General features: G+C 41.0%; 1 protein-coding gene across 4 annotated transcripts in view; it reads right to left on the reverse strand.

Annotated features, from left to right (window-relative positions):
- Ttc17 (tetratricopeptide repeat domain 17) overlaps positions 1–25705 on the reverse strand; it is a 110733-nt gene that overhangs the window by 57993 nt on the left and 27035 nt on the right. For all 4 annotated transcript variants that reach the window (XM_021193294.2, XM_021193293.1, XM_029535983.1 and 1 more), the window contains exons 3-16: positions 25318–25487; positions 24620–24731; positions 24278–24409; positions 22748–22857; positions 21552–21696; positions 20988–21127; positions 17964–18124; positions 15698–15810; positions 13135–13281; positions 11201–11316; positions 10879–11044; positions 9380–9457; positions 9020–9244; positions 5370–5556 (exon numbers count right to left, since the gene is read on the reverse strand). In XM_021193294.2, coding sequence (XP_021048953.1) covers positions 5370–5556; positions 9020–9244; positions 9380–9457; positions 10879–11044; positions 11201–11316; positions 13135–13281; positions 15698–15810; positions 17964–18124; positions 20988–21127; positions 21552–21696; positions 22748–22857; positions 24278–24409; positions 24620–24731; positions 25318–25487 — 2002 coding nt within the window. The remainder of the gene's footprint in view (positions 1–5369; positions 5557–9019; positions 9245–9379; positions 9458–10878; positions 11045–11200; positions 11317–13134; positions 13282–15697; positions 15811–17963; positions 18125–20987; positions 21128–21551; positions 21697–22747; positions 22858–24277; positions 24410–24619; positions 24732–25317; positions 25488–25705) is intronic.

Here is a 25705-nt window from a genome sequence, read left to right on the forward strand (position 1 = left end):
AAGTGGCTTATTTCATGTTACAGCTTATAGTCTATCATGCAGGGATGTCAGGACAGAAATGCAAGGCAGGAACCTGAAGGCAGGAGCTGATGCAGAGCCATGGAGGAGTGCTGCTTACTGGCTTTTCACCAGGCTTATTCAGCCTGTTCCTTACTGCACCCAGTACCACTAGTCCAAGGGTACCACCACTCACAATGGGTTGGGCATTTCCACATCAACCACTAATTAAGATAATGCCCTACAGACTTAACTATACCTGGATCTTATAGAGACACTTTCTCTATAAGACATTTCTCTTCCCAGATGACCTTAGCTTGTGTCAAGCTGACATAAACCTGGTTGGCACACACATATTCATTGTCTTTTACAGCATGAGATACAAAGTGGTCATCACAATCTGTTATACATACAGTGTCCTACAAGATAGAAGTGTTTTAGCAAGATATAACTGCCCCCACCTGTGTGTGTGTGTGTGTGTGTGTGTGTGTGTTAGATGCATGTGTGTGGTGGAGGTCAGGACAACTTTGGGAGTTGGTTCCCTCCTTCTACCATGTGGGTCTTGGGGAATCCAATTAGGATCATGAGGCTTGACAACAAGCCCTTTGCCCACTGAGCCATCTTGCCTGCCCCAGAGATAAAAATGTTGCCTATAAAATCTAAGTGCTGAGAACAGCACTGCTTGTGGACTTCAAAAAAGTACAGTTCCCAGTTTTGTACAAAATCCAAGGTAATTCACATGCAGCAAACTAATGAACGAGACCCAGAGTCATCAAGGTAGCATCCCCAGTAAGAAGAGCGTGTACCTATAGGGTAGTTAGTGCTGTTCCCAGAGCCTAGGGAAAGTCATTCTTTTTCGTAGGCACATACTCCTTTTAAGAGATGATACTGAAAATACAGCAGTTATACTACTTTCATTAAATGTCACAAGAATCTACAAACATGAACGCTCCAACCATGGCAGTGGAGATTGTTTATAGAATGTTGACAATAAGGATTGGATTATGTTTTATTTCCTGACTGATTTTTTTTTTAAAAAAATTTATTTATTTTATGTATATGAGTACACTGTAGCTGTTTTCAGACACACCAGAAGAGGGCATCCCATTACAGATGGTTGTGAGCCACCATGTGGTTGCTGGGAATTGAACTCAGGACCTCTGGAAGAGCAGTCAGTGCTTTTAACCACTGAGCCATCTCTCTAGCCCAACTGACTGATTTTTTGACTTGGGTAAATCATATCTTTGTTTCTAGACATAAACTCACAACCTTTTTCTTATTCTTCCTTTATCACACAGATACGTGTCAAATAAATTATCTGGTAACCATAACTATAGTCCTTAAAAAGTTCTAAATTATTTTGGGGAAACAAACAAAGACGGCCTAATTACATATTTAAGTTCTCCCCAAACTGGATCTATAAAAATATCTTAAAAACGAATACTCCTTTTCCCAGCAATTCTAGTGAAGAAAGTGAAGTACAGGCTCTCAGCTGCAGGTGGTATATGCTACAGAGTCTGCAGGAGGCAGCAACATGCAACATTTCCTTCTGAAAATCTAAATTATAGAACAATGTGTGCAGCAAGCCATAAATCTACAGAAATTCCTGATGCAGAAAACAGACTAAAACCTCAGAGAATGAAACATTATAAAAGAGATATTTCTGTAAATGGGTGTGATACAGAAATGCTATAAAAAGAATATAAGGTAATTCACCTGTACATAGCAAGATCCGAAGTTCATAAACATGATTTGGAAATCACTGCAAAGGCTACCAAACACACATTATATAGAAACTTGTCTAAAATTCTAAGATATACTGATATTTGTTTATGACTTATTCTGTAGACTATTTACTCCAAACTTCTACAATCTGGGGTAATATTTTTAGGTAACCATGTGTACTGGCTAGTTTTGCGTCAACTTGACACAGGCTGGCGTTATCACAGAGAGAGGAGCTTCAGTTGGGGTAATGCCTTCACGAGATCCAGCTGTAAGGCATTTTCTCAATTAGTGACCAAGGGGGAAGGTCCCCTTGTGGGTGGTGCCATCTCTGAGCTGGTAGTCTTGGGTTCCAGTCCTGACTTCCTTTGGTGATCAACAGCAATGTGGAAATGTAAGCTGAATAAACCCTTTCCTCCCCAACTGCTTCTTGGTCATGATGTTTGTGCAATAGAAACCCTGACTAAGACACCAAGTATCTTGGTGCATTGATTGTAAGCCTGTATTGCTGCAGACACTACATACTCTGGTCATAGAATACTACTGACCTGGAAGTATCGTCCCTACTGGCTGGCTTGAGCAGTGCTGGAAGGTGCTATGCATGTGTCCAGAGGAGAAAAGCAGACATCAACCTTACTAAGCTGTCAGCCTTGTAGGACACACCCATTGATGCAACAGTGTCATGAATGTGGTGGAATAACCAACCCCTTTCTGATTGAATTTAAGGCCTGAACCACAAGATGAAACTCATTCCTGGCACCATTATTGGGCCCAAACAAACAAACAAACAAACAGACAAAAACAAAAAAGCCAGCCTGTATGATTAGATAGGTCATAGGCCCTAGGAAAGAATCTGTTACTATTACCCTGTTAAATGCAAATATTAAATCATCTCCTAATGACTTATCATTGTATTCATCAATCGAGGCATCTCTCAACCGTCATTAGAGAAGCTTCTGTTTACAATAACCAACACAGAGAATAAAAGAATTGAGAATGTTTAGTCCTAAGTGAATACATATAATGTATTGCCCACTTCAAAGACTCAGGGATCATTGTGGAAGGGGAGTGGAAAGAGTAAGAGTCAGAGATAGTAGACTACGAGAAAACAGTGTTTTCTGGACACAGCAGGCCAGCTATACATTGGATCTCCCAGTGGTTGTGCCAGCCTAAACCAGACCAAATCCCAGCATGAAGAGGGGAAGTGGGCATGAAATTCCACCTCCTATATAGAGAACTGCTTAGAGAGAAAGCATCAGCTCTAAGAGTGTGGCCTCTCAAAAGCTGACCATGCTCCAGTGGAAGACCACACATCTGAGAATACATGGGCAGCCCTGATGTGGGAGAGGGCGAAAAGTTGTTGGGAAAGGAAGGGAGGGAGAGTGGCTCTGAGAAGAGATGGGGCTGAATAGAATCATAATGCATTTTACAGAATTCTTTTGTTTGTTTGGTTTTTCGAGACAGGGTTTCTCTGTATAGCCCTGGCTGTCCTGGAACTCACTCTGTAGACCAGGTTGGCCTCGAACTCAGAAATCCACCTGCCTCTGAATGTGTAAAAATTCAAGCTTTTAAGTCTTCCTTCATAAAATACTTGAAATGGGTTTGTTAAATTAAGGAAAAATTTAGTAATAGTCACTTCATGAGATGGCTGGGCTTCATACCTAGGAGCATTGTGGAGGTGCTCCTGGGTAGACACTGTCACATTCACATCACCATCTTAGAGGACTGGCAGGAGAGCCTTCCAGTGATGGAAGCCAAGCAGTGCAGAGGCTGCATAGTTTATGCAGCTAGTTACTTAGGGGTAAAAAACGGAATCTTGTCCAAGTTTTGCTGATGAGTTCTCACTGAAAGAACAATGGTAGTCCATCTTCTAAGCTAAATTGTTTTCTTCCCTAGTTATAGTGGACCCAAGGATGTCACTGAGATAATCTAGACCAGCAGATGAAGATCTATCTCATGTTATTTGTTCCTGTAAAGTTAGGTCTCAGGGGCAAGTTCATCACACTAGATTCTTTCTGCTGACACGAGTGACATAGGAATTAAGAAAGTGCAAGAAACGAAACAAATCAAAACAACAACACTGAGCACAAATATGCAATGCTAATACAAGGAAAATAGTATTTAGAAGAAGGTCACTACCATGTGACCTCCAGGAATCATTTTTTTTAAGAGAGGTGAGTGAGAAGAACATAAGGACATGGATTTCTCTAATAAGAGACCCTTGGTAAGGAGAATGAGGCTTCTTGGATAACCAGCAACATCCGAAGACCACACTTTCTAGGTTGAAGTAAGAGGAAGAACACTTGTGCTTTGAAAGCTCTGAATACTTTGTATTTACAATAAATGTCTTCAAAGTTTTATTTTCATTTAATGTGTGCATGTGCAGGATTGTATGTGTGTGCGCATGTGCATGCCAAGTTACACACGTGGAGGTTAAAGGACAATTTGTGGGAGCTGGTTCTCTTCTTCCACCATATGGGTTCAGAGGATTTGGGCTTGGCAGCACATGCGTTTCCCTGCTGAGCCATGTCACTGCCCTACTATCAACCTCTAAAGTCTTACCTTTATCCAGTTACCCACTCTATGATGAATACCTCACTTAGTTTTCTCAGCAAGTAGGCAACAGTTTTTATTGCTGCTCACGGTATAGGTAATGATGCTACTTTTCTGGGATCAGAAAGTATGGCAGAGTGTGGTCAGGCAAGAATCTGTGTAATTCTTGTACTGGCCACTTGACTATCCCTTACTAAAATACTATCCAGGCCTTCGGTATTCACAAGAACCCTAATTCATACCATGCCCAATGTTGATGGTTCTGACAGACTTTGGTATTGAACAATGCAAGTACATTTATTCCCAATTCTATCAAAATCCTGAGGCAGTCTGGTAAAATGAACCAGGAAACCAGTTTCTGGTCTTAAGTCTATTATTATAAATCATCTAAATCAAGCCATATCAACTGGGGATCATATGTGCTCAATTTTTGATATCACTATTGAAGGAACTAGAATGCCTTACACTATAATCTGGACAATCAGTGGAGTGAAAACTGTTGCTCCACCTAATGCTGGCTAGGTGCTGAAGATCTGTGCCTTCCCCCATCTCCCCAGAGGCTGCTGTTCAAAGGCAGAATGTGAAACAATCTTTTCCTTACAGCGAAGGCTACTACGGTTCACGTGACTTTTAAGTTTCATCCCAGCTCTACCGAGGCAGTTCCACATAAAGAGAAAGGGCACCTGTGATACACTATCACTACAGACAAGGTGCAGGAAGGGGGAATCACTCCTCCGAAAGGCAAGGAGCTATTTTCAGGGGTAAGTATGTAGAGCTGTGCTCAGGACACATACGGCTTCATGAATTTCCTTTACCATGAATATTAGTCAGGTCTAACAGAAATTTATGGGAGAGAAAATACTCCCATGACAAATTCTCAAAATACAATTCCACTCTATGCATTAGTCAGTATTTCTTAGCTAAGGTCTGGAAATAAACATTAACTACTAATTCCAGTAATTAATGAATGGATTTCTCTGCTACACAGCTAGGGTTAGCTTTCTAAAACCCTGGAGGAAGTTCCTAAAGCCATCTCGGTGTTACTTTGATCACGGCAGCAATGCTGGGTGAGCTCGTGGTGTTTCTCAGGCGCTTACCACCACAGACAGAAGAGGTGGCGTTGTACAGAAACGGGTAGAACTGCATACAGCGGATCAGCTTCAGGCTGCTCTCACATTCTGGGCATTTGGTGCTTAGCTTTAAGGCCTGTCTGAAGGCTTCAAGTGCCCCGCTGACATTCTTCAGAGCAAGGTAAGCATTTCCCAGGCTCAAAAAGGTCAGGGGCTGAAAAGAAGAAGAAGAAAAAAGAAATCAGCAGAATGTAAATGAACTGCTGGTTTGGGGAAGCATGAAACCTTTACAGTATTCTTCTTTGAGCTCTTCTTAGGTTGCTCTGTAGAGGTTACTGCTAACTAGTTCCTTTTATTTGTACCAACTAGTATAAAGATCAAAAAGCACTAAAACTTGTAACTAGTTTTAAGTATGTAACTCAGTACATTATTACATATGAACTTATCCTTGTAAGTGCTACTTAACCCCATATATAAGATAGTTAGAATGTTTGCAGTAGCCCAGAGTTCCCAATCCTATCTCCAAAGCAGCTATTCTTGATACAGTGTGACTGCTACCACCACATACTAACTTTGCTCTTCACAAAGCTCATAGGAGTGGAATCAAACAGCGACTTCTCTAACATACACGTATAAAATGAACTTTTGTAGCTTCTTTTACTTAGTCTAGTATCCGTTCATGTTCCTAAACTGGACATGTGGTGCATGCCTGTGATCCCTCAGTTCATGTTCCTAAACTGGACATGTGGTACATGCCTGTGATTCCCCACACTTGAGAGGCAGAGGACCATCAACAGCTGTGAGGCCAGTTTGAATGATCACAGTGAGATCACAGAAAACCAAACAGTTTTAAAATAAAAAACTAAGAAATGTTAAAACAAAGAAGTTGCATTTTAAAAAAGCAAACTGTTTTTATGAAATGTTAGTTCAGGGGCATTATAAGAGTGTGAGCTTTAGGTGGGCAGTGGTGGGGCACGCCTTTAATCCCAGCACTTGGGAGGCAGAGGCAGGCNGATTTCTGAGTTCGAGGCCAGCCTGGTCTACAGAGTGAGTTCCAGGACAGCCAGGACTACACAGAGAAACCCTGTCTTGAAAAACCAAACCAAACCAAACCAAACCAAACCAAACCAAACCAAACCAAACCAAACCAAACAAAAAAACCAAAACCCCAAAAAACCAGTGGGTGAGCTTTACGGTTAGTATCCTCAAGTCCAAATCTAGGCTTGTAAGTTCTGATGCCTTTTAGTTCGTGTGTACTTAACTCATCGATCATGGGAAAAAGTCTATCTCCTAAGGCTATTCTGTTGATAAAAATCAATGATTTGATGATCTTGCTGTATTGCTGTAAAACATTTGTTTGATTTGGTGATATTTATGTAAAACACTGGATGGTGCCTTGATCTAGTTAAAAGTATCCAGTGAAGGAAAACAAATGAAATGTACACCTAAGGTGAAGACCAGGAGCAATGACGATCTGCAGCTCTTACGTCCTGGCCCAAACTTTTTGCTGGACTGTCTAGCAGGGAAAGGTATCAGAGCTATCAAAATACACACTATTTTAGTGTAAGAGAGTTATCAGTAATGTAGAAAAGGCTCTGGTAGAAACCATTATTGACAATAGTTATGAAGAATGTCAGCTATCACTGGGCAGTGGTGGCACACGCCTTTAATCCCAGCACTTGGGAGGCAGAGGCAGGCAGATTTCTGAGTTTGAGGCCAGCTTGGTCTACAGACTGAGTTCCAGGACAGCCAGGGCTATACAGAGAAACCTGGTCTTGAAAAAAAAAAAAGAATATCACCTACCTCAAGACATGGCATGACAATCTATGGACTATATAACCATTTAAATTAATGGTCTTAAAACTATCTAGTAGCAATTTTTACATGTAGTAGGCTTGTTAGGATCACTATGAAATGCTCGCAGACTTCCTGGTCCCGGGTCCGCACTTCTAGCCACTGACGGCTGGGGAGGCAGTGTGGGTTACAGTGCGTTTCCACTTCTGCTTCACTCACCTCAACTCACTGACTTCTCTTTTTATCTTGTATCTGTGCCACAGAACTTTGCACCTAAATGTAACTGCACTGTAAATACAGAAAGACAGCATCTCTGAGAGCTCAGCTTCTTCAGCGGTAGCAGCAGCAGGAGAACACAGGAAGCACTGGTCCTTCCACAGGCATGCCTACCTCACTACGTCCCCTTCAATCCTATCTATCATCTGTTCTCACTGCACTGTGTTTGCTACAGAGCAAGCACTAGAGCAAGCTGGTAGACTCACTAGCTGCTGGAAAGTATAAACATTACAAAATTATGCTTAAAATTTGTCAATTTTTGAACTCTTAGTGGGCAATATTTTATTATATTTAAAATTTAGTTTTATGGTCTCTTAAACAAACCTAAGCTATTCATTCACACCCATCTCTTGTAAAGGATTCTCTGGAGATAAAATATATAATCAGGTGTTAAGTAAGGGCAACTTAATTGGGTATCTATTACAACTGTATTTCTGCAAACCTAAAGTGGAACCTTAAAAATAAGAACTAAGAATCACAAAGCAGTTATGCTAGGCATGGCAGCACATTATCTGTGCCCTTGGCATTGAGCCTAGGGTGTTGTTCATATTACTACTAGTTACAGTCCCAGTCCCTGATTATTGTTTCTTACTACAACAACTGTTTAACTGTGCATCAGATGGTGTAACTATATCTATAAATTAAATACTGTATCTATAAAATAATATAATACTGAACATGGTGCATTTAGTAATAAGTGGGAGAGTGAGAGCCATCTGTTGCAGGCAGACATAGAGTCACAGTATATTTTCATAGCTATACAATTTCTATTTACATGTAAGTTTTGAAGAAGAGAAATGAGAATTGTTAGTTTTACTCATTCAAATCTGAAAAGAGCTAACACAGTGGTACATGTATGTAATCTTGGGTCAGGAGTCAGAGGCAGGAGAATTATGAATTGAGGAGAGCTCTGGTTACAAAGCCTGATGTTGTATCAAAATATATAAATAATCAAAATAAAATATTTGTTTTTTTTCTTGAAGTATGCAAATTCTACTATTTAAAGCAAACTTGGCATTTTTTTTTCTTTTAATTAGATATCTTCTTTATTTACATTTCAAATGTTATCCCCTTTCCTGGCTTCCCCTCCAAAACCCCCCTATCCCCTCCTACCTCCCCCTGCTTCCTAACCCACCCACTCCTGCTTCCTGGCCCTGGCATTCCCCTATACTGGGGCATAGAACCTTCACAGGACCAAGGGCTTTTCTTCCCATTGATGACTAGGCCATCCTCTGCTACATAGGCAGCTAGAGCCATGAGTCCCACCATGTGTTTTCTTTGGTTGGTGGTTTAGTCCCAGGGAACTCTGAGGGTAGTGGTTAGTTCATATTGTTGTTCCTCCTATGGGGCTGCAAACCCCTTCAGCTCCTTGGGTATTTTCTCTAGCTCCTCCATTGGGGACTCTGTGCTCCGTCCAATGGATGGCTGTGAGCATCCAGTTCTGTATTGGTCAGGCACTGGGAGAGCCTCTCAGGAGACAGCAATATCAGGCTCCTGTCTGCTCTTGTTGGCATCCACGATACTCCTAGACAGACTCAAAGCTCAATGTACAGCCAAGCTATTCCCACCGCAGCAATGACTGAGAGCAGGTGAGTGGAGAGCCTCACCTCAGAGCTGTTGACGGCCACGGCTTGCAGAAGCAACTTCGTAGCATCAAGATGAAGGCCGTAATGAATCAAAAGGTTGGCCAGGTTGACAAGAGGAATGTCCTGGTACTGAACTGGAGCTAAATTCAAAGCCCTCTGAAGGCAGGCGATGGCAAAGGTGCTGTTTCCTACTGCTCTCCAGTACAGGCCTGCTTCATTCAGAATGAGCCAGACAGGAGCATTTGGCTGAAAAGATAAAGTCGTTCCATTAGGTATAAAGTAGAGTACTGGTTCTAAATAGAGTCTTTAACGAATAGATTAAAAACTTTAGTTACTCTTAGTAAGGATTTAAGTTTTAGAGGTCCCAAACAAATGACTTACCTTGTTAATAGCATGAAACAAGAAAGACCCAATTTCTTCTTCTGGGACAGTATAGTTTTTAATACGGGAAAGTAAAATCTGAAAATACCAAAAGAAATAATGACTCAATTGAAAATAACAAGTAAGACGTTTAGAAGAATCTCTATAATGCAGTCCTTACATGAGTGCCTCAGAATTGATTTTTGTGCATGTATGTGTTTTGTTTGTGTTCCTGTGTATACCTGTGTGTATATGACATATGGAAGTCAGAGGTTGATGCTGGGTGTCTCCCCTGTCACTCCCTACTTTATTTTTTCAGACACAGTCTCTCACTGAACTTGGAACTTACTGACTGGCTAGGGCAGCTGGCCAGTAAATGCCAGAAGTACTCCTGCCTCCACCCATGCTTAGCAAATGGGAGATTATAAACACTACCTTGTTCAGCTTTTTTACACAGGTCAGGAATCTGAATTCAGGTACCCATGCTTCTGTGGCAAACATTTAACCCACCGAGGCATCTCAATATCCCTAAGAATAATTACTCATGTATAATCATATCTACTATTTGAGTATATTAACACACTAACAAGTATTCACTGGTTCACATACATGCCCTAGTTTCCTTCAACTATAAAAATTAAAGATGCACATACATTCTCTCTCTTTCCTGTCTGTCTTTCTGTCTTGTAATATACTCCACCCCATCCAGAATCAATAACGTAATATCGGATATACTAACACTCTGCACTCTTCCCAAGCTGGAAAGCACCAGCCCTCAATTCAGCTACTTTCTCTTCTGTAGTGTTTGTGTGATTGTGAACAACTCTAAAGAACAGTCATGCCTTAATCATCTTTGTGTTCTAAGAACCCACAACAGTACCTGGGAAATGGCCATTTTCCTGCTTTAGTGAATGGGAACTAAGTAGTCACTATACTCAGTTGAAAATAACAACAGACAAATTAGTTGCCATGGTCTGTTTTCCTATAAAAAGATAATTATTATTTTATTTGTAGTTTTAGAGTAGTTATATTTGTCAAAATATGGTAGACTAAATATCATCTCTGGAGTACATATCTAGTCATCTATATTAATAAAGTACTCTTAGACATACACAACTAATAGGAACTAAAAGAAACAGTATTAATAGAATTTACTTATAATTTCCTGGGTGGCTATCAAACTAATAGACTCTTAAGGATCTCACACAGAGCCAAAGCAAGGCTGACAAGGCCAGAGCAGGAAAACTTCCAAGGTCTAATTATCTAAGCCTGTGGAGGCTCAGAGGGTGCAAAGGTAAAGTGAAGCAGTCAGGACGGCCTTCTTTAGACGGAACTCCCTGGGTTGGAGGCACTTACAGTGCCTGCTGGACTCTGCACACTGCAGCCCACAGAGCTGCCCGAGGCTGTGCTGATGAGGAGCGTGGCTGACAGCCCCTTCCGTCAAGTTTCTGCTCCATCTAAGAGGCTTCTGAAGTCACCCAGAATGGACCGCAAGAAAGAGCAGCCTAAGTGAGCCTTACTTGGCGTGCATGGTCATCGGGGATTTTGGCTTTCAGATCCATGCGGACCTCTAATTCTTTGACTAAGTAGGACAGAGTGTGGCTCTTTCTGTAGTCAGTTATGGAACAGTCAGGGGTTTGGGCCTCCTCTTCTGAAGAATAATCATCACTGGTCAGTTCGTGGATCCTGGCACAAGAAAAAGGAACAAGATTCATATTTTCCAAGTTTGGGTGAGTTCAAGACAAAGACTTAACCTTTCAAGTCCAAGGCTGGTGCTCGCAAAGAACCGCCAGGAGACAATCATGCAGAATCAGGTGCTCTGCCACATCCATCTGCACTTGCCTGAGTCCTTTGTTCTCCGGAGGCAGAAAGTATGTTGGCAATTCTCCACCAAGGGGAACTCTGGGATAGCTGTCTGTACAATCTGCTCTTTTAGGCCAAAGAATATGTTGTTTGTCCTATGAAAGAAATAAATCTTCTCATAGATTACTTTAGATTCAACATTTTATCATTTGAAATGAACCGTTAAAAGAATTTAGACATACTAGGGTATATTTAGGTATACTAGGAGTTGGAGTGACGGCTCAGAGGTTAAGGGCACTGACTGTTCTTCTAGAAGACCCAGGTTCTATTCCCAGAACCCACACGGCAGGTTATAACTGTTTCTAACTCTAGTTCCACAGGATCCAATGCCGTCTTCTGGCCTACATAGGTACTTCATGCATGTAATGCACATATATACACACCGGAAAACATTAATACACATAAAATATGATAAATAAATCTAAATGTTCAAAAACATTAGAGGTATATGTAGTGGCCTGAGTAAGAAAGGCCCCATAGGCTCATATATTCGAATGCTTAGTTACCAGGGAATGGTTCTATTTGAAAGGATTAGAAGGATTAGAATTTATGACCTTTTTGGAAGAAGTATGTCAGTAGGGGTGGGCTTTGAGATTTCAAAAAGTCCATGGGAAGTCCAGTGTCTTTTGCTCTCCCTGAGGATCAGGATGTACTTTTTTAGCACCATGCCTGTCATGCTTGCTGCCAGGCTCTCTCCCATGATAATGAACTAAACATCTGAAAATTTAAGCACACCCCCAATAAAATGCTTTCTTTCATAAGAGTTGCCTTGGTCATGGTGTCTCTTCACAGCAAGAGAACACCAACTAAGACAGTATACAAGAATGACTGAACAGAAAAGTAATATTTTCAGGCAAGTATGAAGACTTTACCTGACCTTACAATATTTCTTCTACCAATTCTTAGGATGACTTATTCCTTTTGATTTGCTGCACACAGGCCAGATGCAGGGCAAGTTTATAATAGCTGGGTCAGTGAAACACAAGGGCATACGAGTGGCATTACTGGGAAGAGAAGCAAGGCTCAGTTCACATGAACAAAAGGGCCTGCTGTCCAGTTATCTAGATGGAGCCCATCAAGTTTCCAGATGGAACCAATAATGTGCTTGACACCATAAGAGAGGAAGGAAATAAGTCACTGGTCACTTGGGTCACTTGAGCCTGAAATGTACCCTATCTTTGGACAAATCCCAGCCAAAATTCTTTGGCTAAATGCCAAAAATTAATAATCTTTTTGGTAAGGAAACTCCAGTGCTCAAGCAATCCTCTTGTCTCGGCTTTTCAACAATTTCTTTAGCAATTCATAAAACGTTCATCTTTCTTCATATAAATAGCTGTACTAATATTTTGAAGCTATCATTCATCGAAATTTGTATAAAAATTAGCTCCAATGGCTGAATTATATATTAGAATAAATATCCAATTAAATTCTAAAATTTTAATGGTAAATAAAAAGTACACATTTCTGTTCTCAGACCCTAGCATACAACCTAGCGAACATACAACACCTTTATGGTAGCTTAGAAATACATTTACCGATGTAGTCACTGTATGCATCTTCTATTACCATAAAGCTTCAATAGGGAATGAAGTTTATCTAGTACATCCTAGTATCAGCCCAGCATTGAGTACTGACTGTGTAAGTGAGGAAGACACAGGCTAGTCATTAAACCCAGTATGCAAAACTGGAATCAGGGCTTTTATCTGTCCCAGTTGATTGTGAGGATTTCAGGGAAGAGCTTACTGACCCATAATTCCCCAATAGAGTATCTTCCATTTAATAGCAATTTTATTCAATGTGCACTGCACTAGGCTCAATATTGTAGGGTCACATTAATCAGTGCAGTGCAGGGCCACTGCTGTATTAGTTGTGTCTGCTGAAGAAAATGCCTTCATCAGTCTCTACACACTTACCCTATATGCATCAGAGTCACGGCCCCAGACCCAGAGAACAGAATGGGCTACAGGAGAAGACCTGACAGATTCGCTGACATCACTCTGATTTGTAGGAACATCAAAGTTCATGGACATCATACTGGAGGTTGATGAATCATCACCAAACTAGAAAATAAAAAGTTTAATCCAATTGTGACTTGAAATGTAGTCATGAGGAGAATTTTACTTTAACTGAAACCTAGTAAGCACTCATCAGTAGTCTAATAGAAATTCAGAAAGCAGGTCAGAAGCATTAGGATCATCTAATTCTTAGAACCGTGGCCCCACAGTTATTTTCCTGTGGATACGCAGTGTAGTTAATAGCTTCCACTCAGCGTTGCCATAGAGGGTGAGAAGAAACACGGGCTGCTTTCCTGTCCTTTTAATTCCATTCCATGGTTTTCCTAGTTTAGATTCAGTGATAAACTAATTAGGTGATTTATTCTTCCCCCTGCCAAAACTGAATTGGTTATTATTCTATAAAATTAGTACTGTGGTTAGAACTAAGGAAGATGAAGAAAAAATTCTTAGGGGCTGGAGGGACAACTGCTCTTGAAGAGGACCTAGTTAGGGTCCTGGCACCCTCATGGTGGCTCACAACCCTCTGTATCTCTGGTTTTAGGGTATCTCACATCTTCTTTATCTCTGCAGACACCAGGCACACATATGATGCAAAATATGTATATACAGGCAAAACACTCATATACGTGAAAAATAACAATACAAAATTTTAAAGTATTTTTAAGAGTCTTATTTGGCTGACTATTGCCAATGGCAAATATAACCTTTAGAGCTAAAGAGAGGAAACAAAAATAAAAGGAACACAACACACACACAAACAGATACACACACACACAAACAGACAGACACACAGCCTTCCTCCAAACCAAGATAAAACATTTGCAACACTTATAGGATACCACATTTCTACTGGCTATACAGAGAATGAGAAAAGGACCATGGGAGGGATGGAAAAGGAAGGACATGAGAGAAAGACATAAGCATGCTGAATTTGCAGCTCTAGGTCTTATGAATAGAAACACACTCTTCTGCTACACAGACTCAAGATAACTGAAACGACACTGGTCCAGGACAGTCCCCAAACCACCAGGATATCCAAAAGTCATACTGGATTTCAGTTATATTTCTAAACCTTCTTCTTTCCTCCTCAGAATATGTGCTCCTTATGACAGGGAGCACATGCTTTGGTGGTGTGAGTTGTCTTGAAAGCCAACCATGGATGAATGTTAGCAAATGGTTCATGGAAGTCAGAGGATGAATGCTAGCAATTGGCCCATGGAAGTCAGAGGAGCATCTGCCCCACACTGCTGCTACCCCTCCTGAAAGGCCTGTTTGTCTTTGTTTCTTACTATTACTATTAATATTGTCTGGGGTTTTTCAAATTAAAGGGTTCAAATTTTAGGCTAGAGAGAGATTAAGGGTACTGGCTACTCTTTCCAAGATTCTGAGTTCAATTCTTGGCAACCACATCATGGCTTACAATGATCTACAATGGGATCTGATGTCCTCTTCTGGCATGCAGGCAAACATGCAGATAGAATACTCACATATGTAAAATTAAGTCTTTGAAAATTAGCTCAAATTTGCTTATGGCTTGCTGCCTTAGAAATGCCTTCTTAGCTCTTCTTTTAACAGTCTGACTCTAGGGAATTCCCCAGGACAGTGCAGAGTGGGCCTTATGAAAGATACGGTAAGTGCTGGTTTTGCATCTGATATCCTTTTTATGATTGTTGACCTGGTTGTGCACACTCCCGGTATCATTCACCCAGCAACAGTTTTGTAGCACTCAGTATAACTGTATTTACACATTCTTCCTTCAAAACAGACAACCAAGAATGGCTGCATGGGCATGTATGTGTGCACGACTATGTGTGTTCTGCACATATGCTTACAGTCAAGTAAGAGAACGCATGTGCCTAGCAATGGTACTTATTAAGTATCTTTTTTCTTTTAGTGTAACATAATTTTGTTCATATTTCTGGAGGGGCAACATAATGAGACTTTAGAAAAGAAATCATTCTCCACCTTAGAACAGTGGATCTCAATCTGTGGGTCAAAACCCCTTAGAGGCTGCATGTCAGACATTTATATTATGATATATAACAGTAGCAAAATTACAGTTATGAAGTAGAATAAAGTAATTTTATGGTTGGGGGTTACCACAACATGAGGAACTGTATTAAAGGGTTAGAACATTAGGAAGGTTCAAAAGGATAAATTAAAATTGAGTTAAATAGTATTAACAGCTCAATTTTAGCTCCCATAGCAAAGGGGAAAAGAATCAAATGTACATGTGTGTAGACACAGTGCTAATACTTTGGGAAATGAATTGTTATCTATGCAACTGATCATTGACAACAACATCTGCTATCATACACATAACAGACAATAAAAATCTTAAAAAGCATTAAATGGTAGTCACACACTTTAGCAATTGAATTTACAAGAAGTCAAAGGAATAAAGCATGAAATTATTTACACACAAGTGACAGTAAGAACTAGAAGAGACCAAGAAAAAGACCTGAACATAGTCCACATTTTCAAAGATATCTCCTCGATGGTAGCGCACAGGTTGGTCCCATTGGCAATGCAAGCTATGCTGCTGGTTGACCAGCCGGCATATCTGATGATTTCCTGGGGCAAGAAAAAGTTATACAAATGATTAGCAAAGTCATGCAGAGACAGCATGCTTTTTCTTAGTGTTATGACACTCAGTTTTAATCTTATGCCTCTTTTCTTAGAGCTACACAGAGAAACACTCATTAATAGTTAATTAAATGAACTCATTAAAGAATTCCCAGTTTGGCACTGGTGAGACGGTTAAACAGTTAAGTGCACATACTGCTCTTTCAGAGGACCTGGGTTTGGTTCTTGCCACTCACATCAGGTGGCTCCCAACCACTGTAACCCCAGCTCCAGGTGACACCTCTGGCCGATGAGGAAAACTGTATTCATGTGCTGCAATACCCTACCCCCTACACAGAATTATAAATACATCTTTAAAGTTCCAATTTTTCTCTGCATAAGGCAAGGAGAGATTAACTCTACTAATTGATCATTCTAGCAGTTAGGTTGTCTGTCTTGATTACATGGTTTGTAGAGACTCTGACTATCTATTTCTACAGAGAGAATTTGTTCTCTATAGTTCCCAACTTTGTTTCACATGCCTATGTAAGAGCTCTGGTATGATTTAGTACAGATTGGTCACTAAAAAAAAAAATCCTACAATATGAATATAATCTTTATTCTCATAATGGCGAAGATAAATTAATAGGACTTTAAATGGACAAATGTCACAGGGAAGGTGCAATGCTCCAGTGTCCTTCCAGATGAATACACTCATCATAATAAGGCATTTGGGGACTTTATTCTCTATGGCTGAGTTGTCAGATCTGTTCCCTTGGACTTTAATCACAATCAGAATAGTCTGTGTACAACTAAATCATCTATTTCTTGCCAACCTAAGTTCCTGTAGATTAGTGATCCTTTTTTGGGGGGGGGGAATGGGCATCAAGAAATGTTAATAAAAGCTATGTATTGCCTTCTCTGAAAAACCAACCAACCAACCAATACTGCACATGAACAATTCTATGTACAACTATGGAAATGATTTCAGAACTCCCTTGCAACTAGTAGATCCTGACTAAACTAAGATTTCCTACCTGAGTGGAAGAGCCTACTAATTCTAGTCTATAGTCCTATTTTTAAAATAGTCTTTGTTTTTAGGACAGCAAGAGGGAAAAAGGCATTTGCTTTGGCAGAGTATGCATGTTCTAGCATTCCTCTGTCTGCTTAGATAGCAGTTCTCAACCTGTGGGTCATGACACCTTTGGAGGTTGAATGACCCTTTCAGAGGGGTTCTATGTCACATACCCTGAGTATCAGATATGTGCATCACAGTAGGAAAATTACAGTTAAGAAGTAGCAAGGAAAATAATTGTATGGCTGGGGTCATACAGCATGAGGAACTGTCTTAAAGAGTCACAGTATAGTATTAGAAAGGTTGAGAACCACTGGCTCAGAAGACAGCCAGTGTTGCAGTGCAGGGTATGTAATGATGGCACAAGCTCAGGCCCCACCTCACACATCCTGCAGCAGAATTTGAATCATACCAAGATCTCTGGGACAATGATATGCATATTAATGTTGGAAATACAAGAAACCCAAGAATATGCAGATTGGTTTTATGTCAAAATGGGAACACAAGTTGCTGAAATCATCTCCCAGGTCTCCTGGTACACCACCTGTGGTTACTCTTGGTTTTGAGATTTAAGAAAGTTCTGGGGCTGGAAAGATGGCTCTGTGGTTAACAGCATGTGCTGTTCTTGCAGAGGGCAACCCAGATGTGATTCCTAGCATCCACAGTAGGTGGTCTCACTCTGGTTCTAGGAGATCCCATGCCCATTCTAGCCTCTGCACGCACCTGCAAGCACACAGTACACAAACAGGCACAAACATATACACATAAACTAAAATTAAAATAAACAAATAAGCAAAAAGATATAAGAAAATCAGGCCAGGAAACAGCTCAGTAGGTAAAGGTACTGCTGCCAAGCCCGATGTAGATCCCACATGGTGGAAGGAGAGAACGGACTCCCCTGATCTCTACTCGTGCACTATGGTGGCAACGTCACATGTACACATGTACACACACACACACATACACACACACACAATTTTTAAAAAAGATCTAGAAAAGTCATAACTACAACTTTATAATGCTTCAAGGCTCCACTCAAGCATGCTGGAAGGATGTCCGACCTGCACACGGCCAGGCCCCTACTCACCCAGCTGCGCCTCTTTTGCCATCTGTGTCTCATGGATGATGTTCCGCAGGATCTGCTCCTCCTGAATGAGCTTGTGCTTCTCCAGGACCTCCTGCTGCCGGAGGTAGTGGTCATGCTGCTTCTGGTACTCCTTCAACTCGTTCAGCGTTCTCTGAAGGGACCTGGACAGTTTCCATATTAGAAAAGCCAGACCTTGAAAATTGTCATTTTAAAAACATATATACATGAACTTCATGTCTATCAGCAATAGCTGATAGTAATAAAAACTCTACACCACAAATTTAAGAATAACAGTGCTAAATGAAAGCTATTCTGTAAATATAATACCTGAGAAACATTAAAATTTAAATTATTAATTGAGAAACAACATAAAGGCAAAGGCCTTTTCTTAAATACATTGTCTCAAAATCAAATGATGTGCTAGTATTGAAACCCGAAAGGTTTCAAAAAAGGACTCACCTGCCCTATCTTCCCAGACTGAGCACAGGGCTGAGAGCAGGGCAGAGCAGAGCCATCTGCAGTGAGCCGACTGCGGGCTTTTCCCAATGGAACGGGGTTATCTGTAAAATGCGCTCTTTTCTTCTCTTCCCTTTCTCCACAGAAAAACAGCACTGCCACCCACCCAGCTGCCTGAGCTGAAGACACCACATTTCAGATAGCTACATGTCCTTAGGGTAAACAGACAGTGGTGGGTCCAGACAATGGATGCACGCATTGACATTTCACATAGGACCTTATAAATATGCATACCTTTATGTCTATAAATCACTTAAAGTAAGTTTAGGGTTGAGAATACGTCAGAGAACTTGCCTAGAATGTACAAGTCGTGGGGTTTGATCCCTTGTATCATTCAAATACACAAATACATGTTAAAATACATAAATAATTTAAAACTGTATTTGTGCTGCTAGTTTAATGTCAACTTGACACAAGCTAGAGTCATCTAAGAAGAGGAGCTACAACTGAGATAATGGTTCCATAAGATGGGGCTTGAGGCAAGCCTATGGAGTATTTTCTTGATTAACGATTAACGTAATGATATGTTCATCCCATTGTGGGCAGTGCTGCCCAGGGAGTGAGGGTCCTAGGTGCTCTAAGAAAGCAGGCTGAGGTGCCGGGTGTGGTGGCCCACACCTTTAATTCCAGCACTCGGGAGGCAGAGGCAGGCGGATTTCTGAGTTCGAGGCCAGCCTGGTCTACAAAGTGAGTTCTAGGACAGCCAGGGCTATATAGAGAAACCCTGTCTCGAAAAACAAAACAAAACAAAACAAAAAACCAAAAAAAAAAAAAAAAAAAAAAACAAAAAAAAAAAAAAAAAACAAAACCAAAACCAAAACCAACAACAACAACAAAAAAGCAGGCTGAGGAAGCCACACAGGTAGCACTCCTGTGTCCTCTGCATCAGTTTCTGCTCTGACTACCCTCAATGTTAAACAGTAAGCTCTAAGATGCAATAAAGCCTTTTCTGCCCATGTTGCTTTTGGTCATGGTGTTTATTGAAGCAATATATATTCCACTGCCATGCAAAACCCTTCTAGATCCCTTTTCTCCATTCTACTTTCATTCTGCCTAAAGACAGAAAAGGAGCTAGGGCCATAGTATACTGGTCCCATATCCTAGTTCCTTAAAACAGAGAAATACTGTTCTTCATCATCTGATTTCAATGAGATGGAGATTATGTTTAAACACCAAGGCTTTATTATACACTGTACTGTAACCTGGAGAATGGATAGCTATAAGGACTGTGAGGGAGTGAGCTTGAGTTCTAAGAGAACAACATTGGAGGATGCTCAGCCAGGGCACATTTTGATCCAGTGGAACAGAAGCCTGTTACAGAAAAGCAAGCTGCCCTGCCTTCTGCCTCACTACATAATGCTTTAAATGGATTAGGATATGATCAAATATACAAGTTTAATGAATTCTAAAATCCTTTAATAACCAAAATGGACCCAAAAGATGAAGGCTAATTTTGAGGAATAAAAATTTTCTCTTTTGAATTGTATCAAGTTTCTCAGCTGGCTTTATTACCAAGGGAAGCAAACATGTTTTTGCCAGGAATCTTGGTAAGATCAGGTATAAAAGAGTCCCATTGCTGTCCAGTCTAATACACACCCAAAGAAGATGCTGGCCAAAGGCAATGTCAGATCCGAAGGCGTGAATAAGAACAAATACTGCGTGTACAAGTGACTTTACTGACACCCTGTACTCTGTTAAAACAAGGTTGTAAGCAGCAGAATTCCTGCATACCCAAAGACTTCTCAAGAGCTCTAAGTGTCATGATAGTAACAGAAGATCAAAAGGTTGGGCCTCACACCTGTGATCCTAGCTAGCACTTGGGAGGCTAAGACAGGAGGATTGCTGAGAGCTCACTGCTACACATAGTGAATTCTAGGTTAGGCTGTGCATGGTGGTTGGAACAAGAATACTTGGGTCTAAAGTTAATGGAACTGTTTTGAGAAGGATTAGGAGGTGTAGCCTTGTTGGAGGAGGTGTCTAACTGGGGGTTTTAAAAGTCTACACTAGGCTCAGTTACTTTTTTCTGACTATTACCTGTAGATCAAATCTCAGCTATTGCTTCAGTAGAATGTGCATATGTGTCTGTCTGCTGCCAAGTTCCTTGACACGATGTTTATGAACTAACTCTAAGCCAGCCCCAATTACACCCTCTTTTTTTATAAGTTGCTATGGCCATAGTATCTCTTCATAGCAATAGAAAAGTAACTAAGATACTGGGTTATAGAATGAAACTGTCTTAAAATGAATGAACAAACAACTTGTAAAGATCTAATTTGAGAGCTTGTAATTACAAATGCTCTCTAGACACTGGCACTGATGATGTTGGAGAGTCAGCTGCCCTGTCATGGAACTGTGCTAAGCCATTCGGATTTGGTGAACAGGGATGGATGTGCGGTGTGAAGGTTTCCTTTAATTGTTTTGGCCATGTTAAGGTGATGCCTCTTGACATAATTCTGACCCAAGGGTCTGTGGTGCGAGTGCTTCAGTGACATTTTTGCTTCCAGTTACCTATGCTGAGCCTCTAGCTTCTGCTCCAGTTTTTGCTGACACAGGACAGCATGCTTCCTCTTTATAGCTTGCTCAAACCCAGGTTTGGCTTGCAAAGCATGATCGTAACAGAGCACCGAATGGTTATACTCCCCGAGCATCTGGGGAGAGAAAACACACGCACACATACATGCACACAGGGGAAGAAACGTTAACCGTGGCTGGCTGCATCTACCCAAAGCCCTCATGATTTATGAAGTCACAGCTACCTCATTCTGTAGTAAGAACTGTTTTGATCAATCTCCACACCACCAAGGAATACTATAGCCGGAAAGGCCTACTATCTTTAAGAGGTTTATTCTGCAGTTTACAGTTTCAGTTTATCTATTTACTTTGTTCAAAAGCTAAGAGTGTTATGACACATTATTGAGCTGTTTTATCCCCTTCCCACCAATTACTTTATTTCCATTGTTCAGACAAATGGAAAGGAAACAGTCTGAGAAAAAAACAAAACGAAAAAAACAAAGCTCACCCCCCCCCCCCCAGCAACTGTTCTATCTCAACAAACAAGAAAGTTGTATTTACTGCATATATATTTCCCAGTGTGTAATAGCTGGTGAAGAAGTCACTGTCATCCAGAGCTGCATGGACCACGACGGCAGCATCCGCAGAGAAATGCGCTCTGTGTAGAACATTGGCCAAATTGACCAGAGCAATGTCTTTATTGTGCCTAGAAGAGAGGAACTGCAGCTAGGGGTCAGAGCGCACACGTCATGAGTCTGTGTACCTGTTCCTCATGCTTCTTGTCTCATTTTTAAATTACTGATTATCTTTCCTCAACCTCACAGTTACACATGTTGCCACAAAAATGAGATCTGGCAGAAATTTTATGATTTAAAAATTCATTTACAGTTTATATTTGCTTTAAGAGAAGCTGTTGATTTTAGGCCTGGGGAGGTGGCTCAGAGCGTGGACCTTCAGCACTCACAGAAAGGTCTGGAGTGGTGGTGTCACTCTAAGCACAGGATTACAGGAGCTTGGTGACCAACTGGCTAATCTAGAAAAAAGGTCAACTTCAGGCTCAGTGAGAGACCCTGTCTTAAACATAAGGTGGAGAGCAACAGAAGAAGTCATTTGATGAAGCCCTCTGGCCTCTACACATGCAATGTGTGGGTAAAGGCACTCATGAGCATGCCTGTGCACACACAACACACTCACCTACACACATACCAGGAAAGGTGGGCTCAACTCATGCTAATTCCTCCGGTGTATGTCCTGGCACTAACATCTCAGGTGAGTGACAGCCTATCTACCTGACATAGTTTTCTCCTTAATGAATGATAGATTACACAGCTTTCAATTTGAACTTACTGACATCTGTGATCCTTTCTTTCTCTCTCTCTCTCTCTCTCTCTCTCTCTCTCTCTCTCTCTCTCTCTCTTTTAAAAGATTTATTTATTTATTATATGTAAGTACACTGTAGCTGTCTTCAGACACTTTAGAAGAGGGCATCAGATCTTGTTACGGGTGGTTATGAGCCACCATGTGGTTGCTGGGATTCGTACTCCGGACCTTCGGAAGAGCAGTCGGGTGCTCTTACCCACTGAGCCATCTCACCAGACCGATCCTTTCTCTTGAAGAGACTAATAACATCTTTGATTACGAGACAGAGAAGTGTGTAATGACAAGACAACAGTGCCTTATGTGGTTCCCTGTGTGTTACTGTGTAACAGTCCTCAGTGGTGCGGCTGATCTGGAGGCTGCAAGAAGAGCGGTCTCACCTGGACGAGAAGTGCAGCGCTCGCATGGCACACTCCACTACCTGATACGGCTCATTCTTTATTCTCCAGTAAAATGAGGCCAGGTTATACAGTACCCAGGAGGAAGTATTCTAGAGAGAAACAAAATAACACTCAAATATAATCAAAGACAGGTTTTTGGTTTTTTTTTTTGTTTGTTTGTTTTTTGTTTTGGATTGAGGATGCTCAAAATGGGCACAATTAAGAAAGACACTGGCTCTTCTGAAACTCAAGATAAAGAAAGCAATAAGAACACAGGGATACAGCCAAAAACCATTGCACTGCTCCAAAGATCCTTCTAAAGCCATGGTGGGAGTCTGAGGCAGGAGGATCACCATGACTAGTCTGTGCTACACAGTGAGTTCCAGGCCAGAGAGAACCTATCTCTCAGAAGCAAACAAGCAAGCAAATAAACACACAATGAACACACACAAAGTGCTGTCATGATCAGAGGGTGAACACCCCAGCCCAATTTCCCTGATTCTTCACGTTCTATGAACACAAACACACCTTTGGAAAGACAGTGGAGAGGGTAACTTCACTATAAAAATAATTGCAAAACGCACTTGAAAACAAAACTTTTTCTTGCATTCAAAAATTCATCTCTTGATATACAGTTATGTATGTGAATAAACTATATGTAAGTGTTGCAATAATATCTAATACCACTATAATTATACTGCTTAGAGACAGAACTGTATTTTCTTCTCAAGAAAAGGTTTCATGTAGCCTTAGCTGGCTTCAAACTTGCTATGTAGTCAAGGATGACTGAACGTCTGATGCTCCTGCCTCTGTCTCTAGAATATGGACTTATATGCATGCACCAGTCACCACACCGGGTTTATGCAATGGTGAAGCTGGAAGCCAGGGCCCCAAAAGGCTAGGCAAGCACTACACCAACTGAGTGACACTCTCAGCCTGGGCGTGTTAGGAACGGGGAAGGAGAGCAACAAGCACCCGCTGAATCCCCACACTTGCCTGCATGACACGTCTACAGTCTTGGCTCATGTTATGTAATTCCCTTCTTCCTTTTTGTTTTATTTCTTCCTTTAGTTTCTAGAGTTAGGGTCTCTCTGTGTTGCCTATGCTGGTCTTGAGCTGGTGGGTTTAGGAAAGTCCCCCAACTCAGCCTCAGGGTAGCTGAGAGTACAGGTACACACTACCAGGTAGAAATTCCTGTGAGAAAGTTACAGATGAATAGTGGGCGCTGTGTGCAGATGCAGCCACGGTTAACGTTCTTACAAATGTAACTGACAGAACCTCGCTTGTACCCTCATTACTTCTACTAGTTGTTTTTTTTAATTAGTTTAAATAAATCTTTTCAGTATCTCTCCCTGGTAAAGGGAATGACTCTACCCATGCTTTCTTCCTATTGAGTGCTATACTTTGTACCAATGTAATCGTAGCTCTGCATCTTCCTTTATGGGAACAAGCGAACACCAAGCTCCCTGAGAGGACCACATGCCTGGGCACGCAGAGCATCCCAGCTCAGTGAATTGCTGGGTGACTCACCTTCTGTAGGCCTTCGTGAATGAGGTGACCTATGTCGTCGATACTTCTTCCTAAGCGTTTAGACAAATATGTGAAGATTGGATCTTCTTTAGGTAAGAGAGGGGCAGAGAGATTAACTCTCTCTTGTACACCCTAAAGGAGGAGGGAATTTCGAAACAGTTAAAAAAAAAAAATAGTAGAGGATATGTCATAAGAAACTCAGTATCCTGCAGCATTTATTTTAAAGATCTAACAAGAGTAGATAAAATTATAAGGTGGCCTGCAGGAAGGAAAATACTTTTTATAATAAGCATGAGGCCAAAAAAAAAAAGTGCCCTCCATCCCCCCCAATTCCCCACTTACTCGTAAGTGCTGAAAAGCATGTATGCTATATGGAAGCTCTAGGATTTTAGTGCAATCAGGTTGCTCTGGGTCTGGAGGGACAGGAGATTCTGTGTCTATGAAATCCTCAGGCCTAAAATCAAGAAGCAGCAGGTGAATGAAAGAGGTGAAAACAGCGCTTTGAGAAACATCTAACTTTCTCATGTTCTCTTTGCGTCTCAACATTACATAGCCAACACTTGTGGCTTTCCACACAACTGCCATAAAAAGTCAAATATTTAAGGAATTCAGATTAAAAGAGATAAATGAAGAATCAGAAAATAATAGTAGCCAAGATGGTAGTTTTTGAAAAACTGCTAAATAACTGTTAAATTCTTTCTAGAAATGTCACTCAAAGCCCTCCCATGCTCTGAGTAGCTACGGATCTTAAGAACTTTTTGTAGTATGATAGATAAAACTATTTTAGTTTGTACTCATATGATAAATTCTGAGAAATATTTTTACATGTTTACTAGGCATTTGAGTTTTATTTTTTACTGTAAATAGCTCAGTTTTAAATCATGGTATAAAAACAGCTAATTAGTTTGCAAGCTTTCTATACACATTATGTGTTTTGAACTTTCAAATTTCAATAAACCCATCAGTGATGAAACATTGTTAAGGAACTTCTTCCTTACTGATTCAGGACAATTTTACCTTGGGAAGGAGAACGGCTTTACCTGATGTCCTTGCTCTCCAGAGTTATATATGTGCCATCATAAAGGTCCAGGTCTCCCAAAGGCACTTTGGCCTTGATGCAGTCAGGGTCTTCTTTATTGTGTCTCTGTTCCAGGCCTGTGTCTCTGTCCTCATTCTCCTCTATATGAATTTTCTGAGCAACTAGCTGTTTCTGTGAAGAAAATCAAACCCGGGGGAATAGTGAAATGGCTCAGCTGGAAAGGCACAGGCTGCCGAGCCTGAGGATTTGATCAGTCCTAGAGCTCACAGAAGAACTTCTGACGAGCTGCTTTTCAACTACCAGGAGTTTATGCATGTGCTTGTGCGCTCTCTCTCTCTCTCTCTCTCTCTCTCTCTCTCTCTCTCTCTCTCTCTCTCTCTCTCTCTCTC

The sequence above is a fragment of the Mus pahari genome, chromosome 3, assembly GCF_900095145.1.
Source record: "Mus pahari chromosome 3, PAHARI_EIJ_v1.1, whole genome shotgun sequence".
Classification (NCBI taxonomy): Eukaryota; Metazoa; Chordata; class Mammalia; order Rodentia; family Muridae; genus Mus; species Mus pahari.